A 14,233-nucleotide genomic window follows, 5' to 3' on the forward strand; every position below is an offset into this window, starting at 1 on the left:
CTTGGCCCGGGGGCCCAGGCCGCTGAGCCTGCGCGTCCGGAGCCTGTGCTCCGCACCGGGAGAGGCCACAACAGTGAGAGGCCCACGTACCACCCAAAAAAAAAAAAAAAAAAAAAAAAAGAAAGCATAAGTAGCTATATTGCTTTCAGACAAAGCAGACTTATAAGTAAGGAAAGTTTATCAGGGATAAGAAAGGTCATTCTGTGAAGATAAAGGGGTTAGTTCTCTAAAAGGACATAATAATTCTTAACGTGTATATGCCTAACAACAGAGCATCAAACTATGTGGGGCAAAAACTGATAGAACTGTAAGGAGAAATAGATGAATTCTATCATAGTTGAAGATTTCAGCATCCCTTTTTCAGAAATGGACAGATCCAGCAGGCAGAAAATCAATAAGGACACAGTTCAGTCAACAACACCATCAATCAACTGAATAGAATTGACATCTATAGACAACCTCATCCAGTACCAGCAGAATACACATTTCTCTCAAGCTCACATGGAACATTCACCAAGACAGACTACATTCTGGGCCATAAAACCCACCTTAACACATTAAAAAAAAAAAAAAAAAAGGAATCATGCAATGTCAGCTCTCAGACCACAGTGGAATTAAAGTAGAAATCAATAACAGGAAGATAACTGGAAAATCCCCAAATATGTGGGGATTAAACAACACACGTCTAAATAACACATAGGTCAAAGAAGAAATCTCAAGAGAAATTTAAAAATATTTTGAATTAAGTGAAAATGAAAATACAGCTTTTCAAAATTTGTGAGATGCAGTGCAAGCAGTGCTTAGAGGGAAATTTATAGCACCGAATGCATATATTAGAAAAGAAGAAAGCTCAAAAGTCAGTAATCTAAGTTTCCAGCTTAGGAAATGAGAAGAAAAGAGCAAATTAAAGTAAGCAGAAGAAAAGAAATAAGAATAAAAAAACAAGGAAATTGAAAATAGGAAATTTGTAGAGAAAATCAAGGAAACCCAAAGCTGGTTTTTTGAAAAAATTAATGATACTTATAAGCCTATAGCCAGACTAAGGAAAAAGAGAAGGCACAAATTAACTAGTGTCAGAAATGAAAAAGGGAACATCACTACAGATCCCATGGAAAGTAAAAGGATAATAAGGGAATACTATGATGCCCTCTCACAACTCCTTTGTACTGGAAGTTCTAACTAACGCATTAAGACAAGAAAAGAAAATAAATGGTATACAGATTGGGAAGGAGGACATAAAACTGCCTTTGCTTGCAGATGACATGATCATGTACATAGAAAATCCTGAAGATTTGACAAAAACAAACAAACAAACAAATGTCCTGGAACTAATAAGCGATTACAGCAAGGTTGTAGGATATGAGGTTAATACAGAAAAGTCAATCACTTTCCTATATACCAGCAGTGAACAGGTGGAATTTGAAATTAAAAACACAATACCATTTACATTAGCACTTCCCCAAAATGAAATATTTAGGTATAAATTCAACAAAATATGTATAAGATCTACATGAGGAAAACTTTTAAACTCTGTGAATGAGATCACGGAAGAATTAAGTAAATGGAGAGAGATTCCATGTTCGTGGATAGGAAGATTCAATATTGTCAAGATGTTAGTTCTCAGCTTGATCTATTGATATAAATTTAACACAATCCCAATCAAAATCCCAGCAAGTTTTTTTTTTTTTGGACATCGACAATCTGATACTAAAGTTTATAAGGAGAAGCAAAAGACGCAGCATAGCCAACACAATATTGAAGGAGAAGAACAAAGTTGGAAAACTGACACCACCTGACTTGAAGACTTATTATAAAGTTAAGTAATCAAGATAGTGGGGGTGTGGGTGAAAGAGCAGACAAATAGATCAATGGAACAGGACAGAGAGCCCAGAAATAGGGCCCCATAAATATAGTCAACTGATCTTTGCCAAAGGAGTAAAGGCAATACAATGGAGCAAAGGTAGTCTCTTCAACAGATTGTGCTGGAACAACTGGACATCCACAAAAACTAACTCAAAATGGATCATGAACCTAAATGTAAAACACAGAACTCCTAGAAGAAAACATAGGAGAAAATCCAGATGACCTTGGAGCACTGTGATTTTTACGTGGTTCGTGGTTTTACATAGGAAAATCGGTTCATAAAAACAATTTGCTTTGTGTGTAATGCTCAGAATCATGATAAAAGCTGGAGGAATAACTCTACTTTAAACTATATGGCATCTGAGAGAGGAGAAGGGGGTGCGGGGCGGGGGGGTGGACTTCAGCGGGGAGAAGGCAGTTCACACGGAGGTGGGAAGGAAAGCAGATGTTTGGTGACAGATGCTTGCTGGGCCCGCAGGGACAGTGGGACACACAGAGGACTCTGGTCTCCCGGCCCTGTGCAGCTCCCCCCGGCTCCGACCCGTGTGCTTTGTAGATCTCCGGTGACAGTGCCCTTCCTGGACCAGGGCCTTTGTCTGAGTTCTTTAGGCAGTTAAGGGGCAGGTAAGAAGCGAACTTGCCGAAGCTTTTGTTTTTTAAAAAATAATCAGCCTAAAATCATCCTCATGTTGAAGAGACACATATTGGGTAGCAAATTCTGTTCCCCTACAAAGTCATGGATGAAGTTTAAAGAGAAGAAAATATTACACTCCTCAAATTTTGCGTCTTAGGTAGCAGAAGCAAAGAATTAATTTGCAGCTCCTGTAGATTGCTGGTACAAATCGGATACCCTTTGAGTGAATTATGAGTTGAATTTTTACTGTATTGATCTTCGTGTTTAGCGAGACTGACTCAATTCTCAGCTTAACTCACTTAAGCAGCTCTTCTGGCGTCCTCTTAGAGATAGCATTGTCATCCCCTGAAGAAGAGTCCATAGTCACTTTTCCTCTTGCCTCACAGTGACGTAACCTCAGCCTGAAGAAATTATTCACACCTGTTATTATTTCCTACTATAAAGATAGGCGCAGTGTCTGCTTTCTGCACCTTTCTGGCCTCTTTTTGGAGGCTGGGCAGCCTCACAGTAGCGAGAGGAGTGGACCTGAGCCCTGGCCCGTGCACCTGCCCGCTTTGCTCCTGAGCAGGTGATTGCAGCTTTCCCTCCCCTGTCGATGGAGATGAGAATGCCCGCTCCCAGGGTGCTGCAGAGGTGAGAGGATAAGGGTGGGCACACCTGTACTCAGCTTTCCACGGTGGCCGGTAACAAAGTGCAGACGTAGCCACCTTTGTGTGTTTCCAGCCCCAGGCCCCTGGTGTCCGGGCTGCCCTGTGCCTGGGGTCACACAGGACTCGGAGGCAGCTTGGGTGAATCTCGGGAGTGTTTTAATTGACCACATTTGATGTCAGGGCAGCAGACCACAACCCTTTACAAGCCGAACCCAGGAGTAGATTTTCTCCAAAGCTTCGCGCAGGCTGGGTCCTTTCTCTGTAGGACAGGATCTTTTTCAGTTGTGCCTCGGTTCGGCTCCCTCTGAATTTAACAACCCACATGCCATAGCAAACAACGATTTCAGGAAAGCCTGAGGAGGAAGTTTGATTCTTCTGTCCGCGGGTCCCATCTGGGCTCTTCTCGCAGTAGACTTGGTATCCTGTGACCTACCTCAAGAAGGGCTCGCAGAGTTCCGTCTGAGATTCTTGATGTGCAGGTTTTTAGTTGAACCCTTTACATCTATGTGTGTTCCTGTCCTTCGCTTAAATCCTAGCTTGCATAAACCCTACTTAGCAGACAAGGAAAGCGGGCCCTTGTTTTTGTGCTCGCCGAGCAGTAAGGTTGGGGGGAGGGGAATGCCCCGTGGCCACCTTGTCTGCGAGTGTAGTGGATGGAGCATTATTATTTATCTGTAAGAAAGACCTTTGACCAGGAAAACAAGAGCAGAAGACATTGGGGAGGAAGCTATGGCTGGGTGTGTTTTTATTTTGATTTTTTTGATTTTTGTTTTAATTTTTTTTTAATGTGGACCATTTTTAAAGTCTTTATTGAATTTGTTACAGTATTGCTTCTGCTTTATGTTTTGGTTTTTTGGCCGAGAGGCATGTGGGATCTTAGCTCCCTGACCAGGGATCCAACCTGTGCCCCCTGCACTGGAAGGTGGTGTCTTAACCACTGGACCGCCAGGGAATCCCCCTGGGTGTGTTTTTAAATTCTCTGCTGGAACAACTCTTCTTCCCTCTGTTTTAATCCTCCTGCTGTGACCCTACTTCAGCAACGCCTCTTATGTGAGGAAATCAGTTATCTTCCCCACGTCCCGGTATTCACTGGTGTCCCCTAAGTATTAGTTGGGTCCTGGCATGGGAGATGAACCACAGCCCCAAGGGACTAGATCCACCTGGTGGTTCACAGCATGAGCTCTGGGCAGCTATGCCGGGCTCCGGAATGTAAACCCAGTCCCTATTCCAAAACTCAAGCTTTTCCCTTTTTATAGGAGGGGATCTTTTAAATATTCTTAAAAGATCTCCTTTTCTGGTCCTTATTAGGTAGTTCAAAACGAAAGTTTAGGCAAATTCTTCATAGGAAAATAGGGAAAAGATTGTTTTCTGTCCTGGAATCAGCAGTGGTATCTGTATGCAATTTAGAGCGAAGTATACACAGACCGTTTGAATAATTTTCTGAACTAGAACGTCACCTAAAACGTTTGGAGACCACTGCTCTAAGCCACAGCTGCCCCATCTGTAAAATGAGAATACTGCTTCTTGGCTCTCGCGATTGTTCTGTGGATTCAGTAGGACCATCTTGGTGAAGGTTTCAGACTCTGCCAGTGCAGAGTAAGTGCTGGGTAACTAGTAGCTCTGATTAACTGTCGTGATTCTGGATGTTATTTTCAGTGATTGTTTTCATGTGCTCTTGTGTAAATCCTTAGAGATAAACACTTGTACTTTCTAACGTCAGGAAATTTGTTTCTCATGTATCAGGCCACTTACTTGGAATCATACGTCCGTTGATTTTGAACTTGTTAGATTGCAGAAGTGGTGGCAGCAGACACGACTCTCTAAACAGGAAAGCAGACGTTGCCGGTGATCGGATGCAGAATTACTTGTTTGTGTGTGTCATGCCTTGTTTGTCTGTGGTTCATGGAGTGTTTAAAATTCATTCAGTACAGATACTTTTGAAATTCGGACAAGATTGGTTTTCTGGGCTATGTTACTAGTTTTTAGATGTTAAAGTGAGCATAGACGACAGTGTATGTTGTCCTTCGGTTTTGAAAGAGATTCTTTGTTGTTTCGGTTCTAATCTCCCTTGCCATCTCCTTCCTGTGTTTCAGGGAATATCTTGGTAAACAGCTCCAGTCTGAGCAACCGCAGACTGCAGCTGCCCGGAGCTGAACGGTCTCCAGCCGCCCCTTCACCTGGGGCAGAAGACCTGGAGTGTGAGTCTCAGTGATTAGGGTCAAGAACAAACAATTTCTCATTTTACGTGTCATTTTCTTCTGTTGTGTAGCGTTCCCCAGTGCTGATTTCAATAGGAGTGTTTGCCCGTTACTTTGTATTAAAGTAGGTGCTTTCTGTATCTAAGGAAAATATCACTGTTACATATACTGCTTGTAATTTCTGTATTTATTGTTCTCTGGGAATGAATATAGAATTATTAAAGGATTCTCACTCCAAATATGTTTTTGTCTTTCCTTGTTCCTGACTTGGCCTTTAACACAAATACCTCTTGTCCCAACCAAATTGGGAGAATTGTATTTGCAAAATAGTGAATGGTAAATAAATGTTTTGAAATTATATGTATCTCTGTCTTCCATCCGTCCGTCCGTCCATCCACACATACACACTGCAGCAATCCTCTGCTAATATTCAGAGAACTTTAAAATGTTAAATTAACTAGACGTGATGCTGTGGTCTAGAAGATTTGCTCGTGGAGCACAGTGAGGAAGTTTAGCTTTAGGTTATTTTCCTTCATTTCCTGTACTTTTATTCTTGGATTTGGTACCTCAAGTCTATTTTCTTTCAATATGCTTTGGTTTAAATGTTGCCAGTAGATATTTTATCCCAGCCCCAGCCCCTTATTCTGGAACGCCAGGCCTTCAGCAGGGCATCCATGGCCTGTACGTTCACCTCCCCCAGATCTGAGCCTTTTGTTTTTAACCTTATCGCCTGGTCTCTCTGAGTCTCATTTTTCGTTCATGTTCATTTTATTTTCACTTTTCATTCCTAGCAGTTCTCTGAATGTTGAGTTGTTGAGTAAAGGTTGTAAGGCTAATAGACAGTTTATTTGATAAGTTTTTCTTCTACAGAAAGACACTCATGGGATCCATCTCCTGTTTAAGGATGAAAGATTGTCGCATTTTCAACGTAGAGATCTTGTGGGAAAAGTTAGTTGAAATGATGGTCGTCAGTGGGTTCATGTGACTCAGTGATTTTTCTTAGAGTTGACTTCCTATTTTCCAAGAAAATAGGTAGTCTGATCAAACCAATTTTTTCTTGACTGAAAGTTCTAAATTTTTAAAACTGCTTAGACCCAGACATTTTTACTTCTTAAACGTGGAAGAATACTAGCCAGTGGAATTATAGATTCTGCATTAGCAAAGGATCAGTTTTCATGTTAAGGTATTAATGGTCTGCAAAGTTACTAGGTTCTTAAGACACTCAATTTCTAGAAGTTCTGGTAACCAGAGACAGTGAAGTCTTCTGAATTTCGTAAGAACGCGTTGATTCTCTGATGCCATACTTTCTGATTTTAGTTTCACTTTGCATAGCCCTGTAGTTATAAAGTAGACAGTCATCCTGGAGGAAATCATTGGTGCTCTAATCCCTGAGAAGTGCTTTTGTACATGGAGAGCGATACTCCCATGCCCATGTTTTAATTATTATCCCAAATATTAAAATTAACTCTCTCTAGGCACTTTTTTCCTTTTAAGTCTTCACACTCAGCTTATAGAACTTATAACAATTACAAAACAATCACTTTCATTTTTTTCTGTGCTTAATGTTTTTAACATTCAGTGATTAAATCCTCCTATAAATATAATGCCACATACACTTTCAAGTAAACTGCAAACACTAACAGGGTAGAGTTCTAACTCTGACAAACAAAATCTAAGTAGGTAACCCTTTTTTTAAAAAAAGACCAGCTGATCATTTATTCTATCCACTGACAAAGCTATAAACCATATTTGGGTACCCAAGTATCAAATTCCAAATCTGTTCTGAGAATCACCTCTTTTTGTCTTTTCCTTCCGGTTTTATTGAGATATAATCGACATGCAGCGCTGTGTAAGTTTCAGGTGTGCAGCATAATGATCTGACTTAACATGCATCATGGAATGATCATAGTAGGTTTAATGAACAGCTATCATCTCGTATAGATAGAAGATTAAAGAAATAGAAAAAATATTTTTTCCCTGTGATGAGAACTCTTAGGATTTAGCCTCTTAACAACTTTCATATATAACATACAGCGGTGTTAGTTACATTTATCATATTGTGTATTATATCCTAGTGCTTATTTATCTTATAACTGGAAGTTTGTACCTTTGACCACCTTCATCCAACCCCCCTCCTTCCACCCCCTACCTCTGGTGACCAGATGTCTGATCTCTTTTTCTATGACCTTGTTTGTTTTGAAGTACAGTTGAGCTACGACACTGTGTTAGTTTCTGTTACACAACATAGTGATTTGGTATTTCCATACATTTCAAAGTGATCACCACAGTAAGTCTAGTTACCATCTGTCACCATATAAAGGTATTACATAATTATTGACTCTGTTCCCCACATTGTACACATCATACGTGTGGCTCACTTATTTTGCAACTGGAAGTTTGGACCTCTCTCACCTATTTCTCTCCTCCCCCATCCCCTCCCCTCTGGCAACCACCTGTTGGTTCTCTGTATCTATGACTCTTGTTTCTATTTTGTTACATTTATTTGTTGTTTTTTAGATTCCACATGTAAGTGAAATAATACAGTATTTGTCTTTCTCTGTCTGACTTATTTCACTTAGCATAATACTCTCTAGGTCCATCTATGTCGTCACAAATGGCAAGATTTTCTTCCTTTTTTATGGGTGAGTAATATTCCACTGTATATATACACCACATCTTTATCCATTCATCTGTTGACGGGCACTTTGGTTGCTTCCATGTCTTGGCAATTGTAAATAGTGCCACTGTGAACACTGGGGTGCAGGTATCTTTTTGAATTAATGTTTTCATTTCCTTTGGTTAAATACCCAGAAGTGAAATTGCTGGATTGTATGGCAATTCTGTTGTTAACTTTTTGACGAAACTCCATACTGTTTCCCATAGTGGCTGCACCTATTTGTACTCCCACCAGCAGTGCCTAAGGGTTCTCTTTTTCTCCACATCCTCGCCAGCACTTGTTTTCTCTTGTCTTATCGATAATAGCCATTCTAGCAGGTGTGAAGTAATAGCTCATTGTGGTTGTGATTTGCGTTTGCTTGATGATTAGTGATGTTGAGCATCTTTTCCTGTGTGTCTTGGCCATCTGTATGTCTTCTCTGGAAAAATATCTATTCAAGTCCTCTACCCATTTAAAAATTATTTTTAACTTGTTTTATTGTTTTAAAAAAATTTTTTTTTTGGAAAACGTCTTTTTTGGGTTTTATTGACCCTTATATTTTAAAAGATGTGTGAAAGGGACATCTCACTGGCAGGTAAAGCTTGTTCCCACACATTGTACCTAGACAGTCACAAATACCAGATTTATAGAACATATCCAATTGAAAAAAATCTTCACACTTCCTGTTTAGCCACACCGGAGTAATTGAGGTTAGTTTTTATATAGTTAAAATGTAAATAATTTTGTACCTTTCGGATTCAATTCTTAGAAGAGAAAGAGAGTTGATTACTCTTCCAAAAATAGAAAAAAAGTGGAAGAAACATTTCCATGATTGAAGGAACACTGGTTCTAAGATGCTTTACCTTCTGGTAACTGTCTGTGCCTTTGTCTCTTTCCCCTCAAAGGAAGAAAGAAAATATCAGGGAACTTAGCTGAAAGAATCAATGTACAAAAACTATTGAATACCCATGTATCAGGTAGAAATAACATATTTGCAACAATATCACAAAGCTTGCAAGGAGGAGGAAATGGAATTATACTCTCATGAGGTTTTTACATGATACACGAAGGGGTGTAACATGTAGACTGTGATGAATTAAGGACGCACATTTAATTCCCTAGAGCAACCATTAAAACCGTAAACTAGGAGGTCCAGCCAAAGAATCATTAGCGAAGACGAAATGGAACACTAGAAATGCTTGATTAACCCAAAGAGAGGGCAGGGGGGAAGAGAAACAAAGAAGAGAGGGGCCACATAAAAAACAAGTTGCAAGAAAATAGATGTAACCCAACAGTAACAATAACTACATTACAGAGGGGGTCTGGGAATCCCACTGTTCCACATCCAGAATTTTCACTTCAGGACACCCGTTGGCTCCAGTTCCTGAGACTGGGGAAGAGGGGGTGGGTGATCTGGATTGCTAAGTGGCTTGCTTCTATCACCTTCCCCCCGCCTACCCCTTGGCAGGCTGTTATTAAAGGAGAAAAGCAGGAACCTAAGTCAGCTGCCATTTGTCCGTCTCCTCTGCTGTATTTGCTGTAATCTCGCTTGTTCTCTTTTGTCTTTGTGGGTTTATTCTTTTTGATTTGTTTTTGTTTATTTCTTTTTTTATCCATTGGAGCATTTTGAGCGGGGTTGGGTAGGAAGCAGAGAGAAATGCATGTGTTTAGTTCACCACGTTTAACCTGAACTCCCAAAATTTAATCAAAATTGACGTGTAAGATCCATATTAGAATAAGCCTAGATTAAACCTGGGAGTAAGGGGGCAGATGTGCCAGCGTGTGCGGCCTCAGAGTTGGAGGGGTTTTTGAGTCTGTCCATTCTAACAATGTTTAACATTTGGGGTTTTGTGAATTAAAATTAGTACGTGTGAAGGAGTGAGAACAGATTGTAATCATTACATGTGACTATTCTATGTAGCATGATAGACAGATATCCTGCCTCTTCTCAATGTATACCAGCGACAGGCTACCTGTTATATTGCAAACAGCTCTAGTTAAGAGTGTTTTCTTGCTTTGAGACAGTATCAGTTTCTAGTAAATTTCCAAATTTGGGGCAAGGTCTACCTTTGGAATAACAGAACAAGTCCTATCCTTAAAGATTCTATTTTCTTCTAAAACGTTTCTTCAACAATAATTATTCTTTATTCTTGGCATTTACAATGTCTCTATTTGAATGCTGAACGTCTGAGACCACATTCTGATGGAGCAAGGTGAAGCAAGCGTGTCATGTGATGTGTTAGTGGGTGAGGCTAGGACCCTCCCCCCCCTCCCCGCCCCCGCCCCGGGCGGCACAGACATCAGGAGAAACTGTCGGGAGAAAAGATTGAAAAAGTGAGGTTTTTTGCTCTGAAGAGAGCAGCCGTGCCCGTAATCCCCCCAGAGCAGTGGTCCTGCCTGGGGCTTTGTGCAGGGATGCTGCCTTAGTGGTGCCCTGCGACCCTCTGCACCCGCACAGCTGACGGCTCGGAATGGGGGCCTGACCCAAAGGCAGCAAATCAGGAGATGGCCGTGGCCGGGCCGGGGTGCGGTCCAGTCTGGGTGCAGGCCCGGGAGGACAGTCATGCTGACCCAGACCTCTCCTTTGAGATGCTGGCATGAGGCTCGGACTAAAGCAATAGGCAGTGAGGTGATACACACGGGAGAATACCTAGAAAACCCTCAGCAAAAATCCCTGGGGCAGAGAGGAGAGGGGGGAGGTGTGCTGGGTGACAGCGGGGCAGGAGGAGTGGGGTCATCGGTGCCCATCATCGGCCTGGCAGAAGGCCAGCATCCCTGAGGCCCAGGTGCGTGGTCCTGGGTGATCGCAGGACATAAGGTCCATATGTAAACACACATTTCTCTGTGCTGGCAGCCAACAACAGGAAACTGAAACTGAAAATAGTGTAAAAACAGTAATTGGCAATGTTAGAGACCACGGCTAATCCGCTCTCCTGTGTCCCTTAGTGAGTTCTCTGAGCAGAGACCTCTTCCAATCCTTGAAGACGTGGTGAAAACAAGAAATAAATATTTGTTATTTTTAAAAAAAAGGAAAGTAATGTAAAAATACTTCAAAAATTTAACAAAATATGTGTAAAATCTGTGCACTAAAAGCTGTAACATTGCTGAGGCAAATGAAAGAGGATAAACTTAATGAGATATATTATGATCATGGATTTGGAGACGCAGTAGGGTTACGGTGTCAGTTCTCCCCAGTCGGTCCATAGATTCCATACAATCCCAACAGCAATACCAGCAGGCTTTGTCGTAGAAATAGACAAACTGATTTTAAAGTTTACGTGGAAATGCAAAAGACCTAGAAGAGCTGAAACAATTTTGAAAGAATTGAAAGTTGGAGGCATTAACAGTACTTGGCTTTCAATAGAGCCAGGGTGGTACTGGCATAAAAATCAGTGTATAAACCAGGGACAGAATAGAGTCTGGAAACAGAGCTTGCTGGAATAAAACTGAACAAATGAGGCCTCATTCGGGAGATTAAAATAAAAACAAAGTAGAACGAAAATATTGCACGTAATAGAACGTGATCTGTGAGGTTCGTGATCAGGGTTTGTGTCCTTGCTTTACTTGGGAGGAGGGAAAAGGTATTGCTTAACTTTCAGGTTTTATGAGTTAAATATTTGTGGTGATATATTTAGGGTAACTCTTGTTACTGGAGCAACTGGATATCCGTGTGCAAAACAATAAACTTCCGTCTATACCTTGCACCGTATAAAAAGGTGGTCTCAAACTGGATCATAGACCGAAACATAAAACCTAAGCTCCAGCGCTTATGTCCCTGAGTGGCTGGTGTCTGTGAGTTGAAGGGAGGGACACAGATCTCAAGGGGAGTGGATCCAGCTCAGAAGATCTTTATTGACAGCTGCTCTGGGTGTGACCTGCACTAGACAATAGGCATTGTCTTCAAGCAGCTTCCAGTGCAGCGAGAGAGGAGAGCCAGCACTAGGTGAAGATGCTCGCTAGCTTTGCTAAGTGCTAGAGGGAAGTGAAAGGGAGCATTTCCTGCACATTCCCCCCATCCCGCACGTGCCCTCTGTCTCCTGACGTGCCCTTACACGCAGAGGGCTCCAGCATGTGACCCACCCGGCCCCTTGGGTCCCTCCCTCACTTTGTCCAGGAGAGGGAGTGATTGAGCTCATGGTGAGTTTGGGAGGAGGAACTTGGCCCGTGGATCACCGTCCTTCCTCTCCACTTCCACAGGGCGTGAGCTGCCTGCAGGAGAGTCTGCCCCTGTTGGGAGGAGCCTGGCTGGTGCCCACCCCTGCCGAGACGGGGGTGGAGGGTGAGTCTGCCGAGATTTGGGGTTCAGTATGGTAGAACTTACTTGCTTGAAGCCTCCAGCGGCAGCTGTATTAGTCACAAAGATTCCGCTGGGTCTTATGCTCAGTGGGTTCACATTCAGGTGGGGAAAAGGAATAGCATTTATCGAGGTCCTCAAAGATATCTACGGTAAGAATAGATAGATTAGGGGCACAGATTGGGTCCTACGTTAGGACCCCTAACCTAGCCTGGGGCTTCAGGGAAGACGTCTTAAAGGAAATGATCCTGGAGCCGGATGTCGAAGGCTGAGTAGAGGTTCACCAGCCGGCAGGAGAGGAGAGGGTGTGAAGACTGTCGTTACCTGCGAGAGCACTGTTGTGAAAAGGCCTGGGCTCAAGAAACAGTGCTGTTTGTTTGAGGAACAAACACAGCACTATTTCTAGAGGGCAAGGTGGACACGGGGTTGAGGGAAGTATGAGGAGTGGGCTTGGTTTTCCAATGTAACTGTTGTCCCTTTCTTTAAAAAAAAAAATATTTATTTATTTTGGCTGCACCGGGTCTTAGTTGCAGCATGCATGCGGGATGTAGCTCCCCGACCAGGGATCGAACCCGGGCCCCCTGCATTGGGAGCGCAGAGTCTTACCCACTGGACCTCCAGGGACGTCCCCATAACTATTGTCACCTTTGAAACTCATAGTCCAGAAAATCCCAATTCCTTAAGCAACCGGGCCGGCGCATCTTGACAGTAAGCTGTGTAATACAGGCTTGGGGCTTCCACGAAGAACGTTCCTGCTGTGGGTCCACAGGCCACGTGGCCGTCAACCCTAGTGCCATCTGTGTTCCCTTACAGCAGTAGAGCATGTGTGACGAGGGAGGCGGGTGGCCCTGGGATGCTGGCGGGGAAATAGCTAGAGCATCGTGCTCAGGCCTGGACCTCACGATTTGTGAGAAACAGTGGAAAACCAGAGAACATCCAGTGATGTGCGAGCAGCTCTTCAAAGCAGGTCACCTGTATGCAGAAAACTATAAGACACTGATGAAAGAAATTAAAGATGATACCAACAGATGGAGAGAGATACCATGTACTTGGATTGGAAGAATCAACATTGTGAAAATGACTATACTACCCAAAGCAATCTACAGATTCAGTGCAATCCCTATCAAACTACCAATGGCATTTTTCACAGAACTAGAACAAAAAATTTCACAATTTGTATGGAAACACAAAAGACCCCAAATAGCCAAAGCAATCTTGAGAAAGAAAAACGGAACTGGAGGAATCAGGCTCCCTGACTTCAGACTATACTACAAAGCTACAGTAATCAAGAGAGTATGTATGGTGCTGGCACAAAAACAGAAATATAGATCAATGGAACAGAACAGAAAGTACAGAGATAAACCCACGCACATATGGTCACATTATTTTTGATAAAGGAGGCAAGAATATGCAGTGGAGAAAGACAGCCTCTTCAATAAGTGGTGCTGGGAAAACTGGACCGCTACATGTAAAAGAATGAAATTAGAACACTCCCTAACACCATACACAAAAATAAACTCAAAGTGGATTAAAGACCTAAGTGTAAGGCCAGACACTGTAAAACTCTTAGAGGAAAACATAGGCGAACACTCTGACATAAATCACAGCAAGATCCTCCTTGACCCACCTCCTAGAGAAATGGAAATAAAAACAAAAATAAACAAATGGGGCATAAGGAAACTTAAAAGCTTTTTGCACAGCAAAGGAAAACATAAACAAGATGAAAAGACAGCCCTCAGAATGGGAGAAAATATTTGCAACTGAAATAACTGACAAAGGATTAATCTCCAAAATTTACAAGCAGCTCATGCAGCTCAATATCAAAGAAACAAACAACCCAGTCCAAAGATGGGCAGAAGACCTAAACAGACATTTCTCCAAAGAAGACATACAGATTGCCAACAAACACATGAAAGGATGCTCAACATCACTAATCAT

The 14,233-nt window shown here is 42.1% G+C and overlaps 1 protein-coding gene across 3 annotated transcripts in view; it reads left to right on the forward strand.

Annotated features, from left to right (window-relative positions):
* ATP6V1H (ATPase H+ transporting V1 subunit H) overlaps window positions 1–5,699 on the forward strand; it is a 64,302-nt gene extending 58,603 nt beyond the window's left edge. For all 3 annotated transcript variants that reach the window (XM_028500423.2, XM_007105243.4, XM_007105244.3), the window contains one exon: window positions 5,241–5,699. In XM_028500423.2, the coding sequence (XP_028356224.1) occupies window positions 5,241–5,301 (61 nt within the window). In that variant the 3' untranslated portion in view covers window positions 5,302–5,699. The remainder of the gene's footprint in view (window positions 1–5,240) is intronic.
* Window positions 5,700–14,233: the final 8,534 nt, after the last annotated feature.

The sequence above is a fragment of the Physeter macrocephalus genome, chromosome 15 (genome assembly GCF_002837175.3).
Source record: "Physeter macrocephalus isolate SW-GA chromosome 15, ASM283717v5, whole genome shotgun sequence".
Classification (NCBI taxonomy): domain Eukaryota; kingdom Metazoa; phylum Chordata; class Mammalia; order Artiodactyla; family Physeteridae; genus Physeter; species Physeter macrocephalus.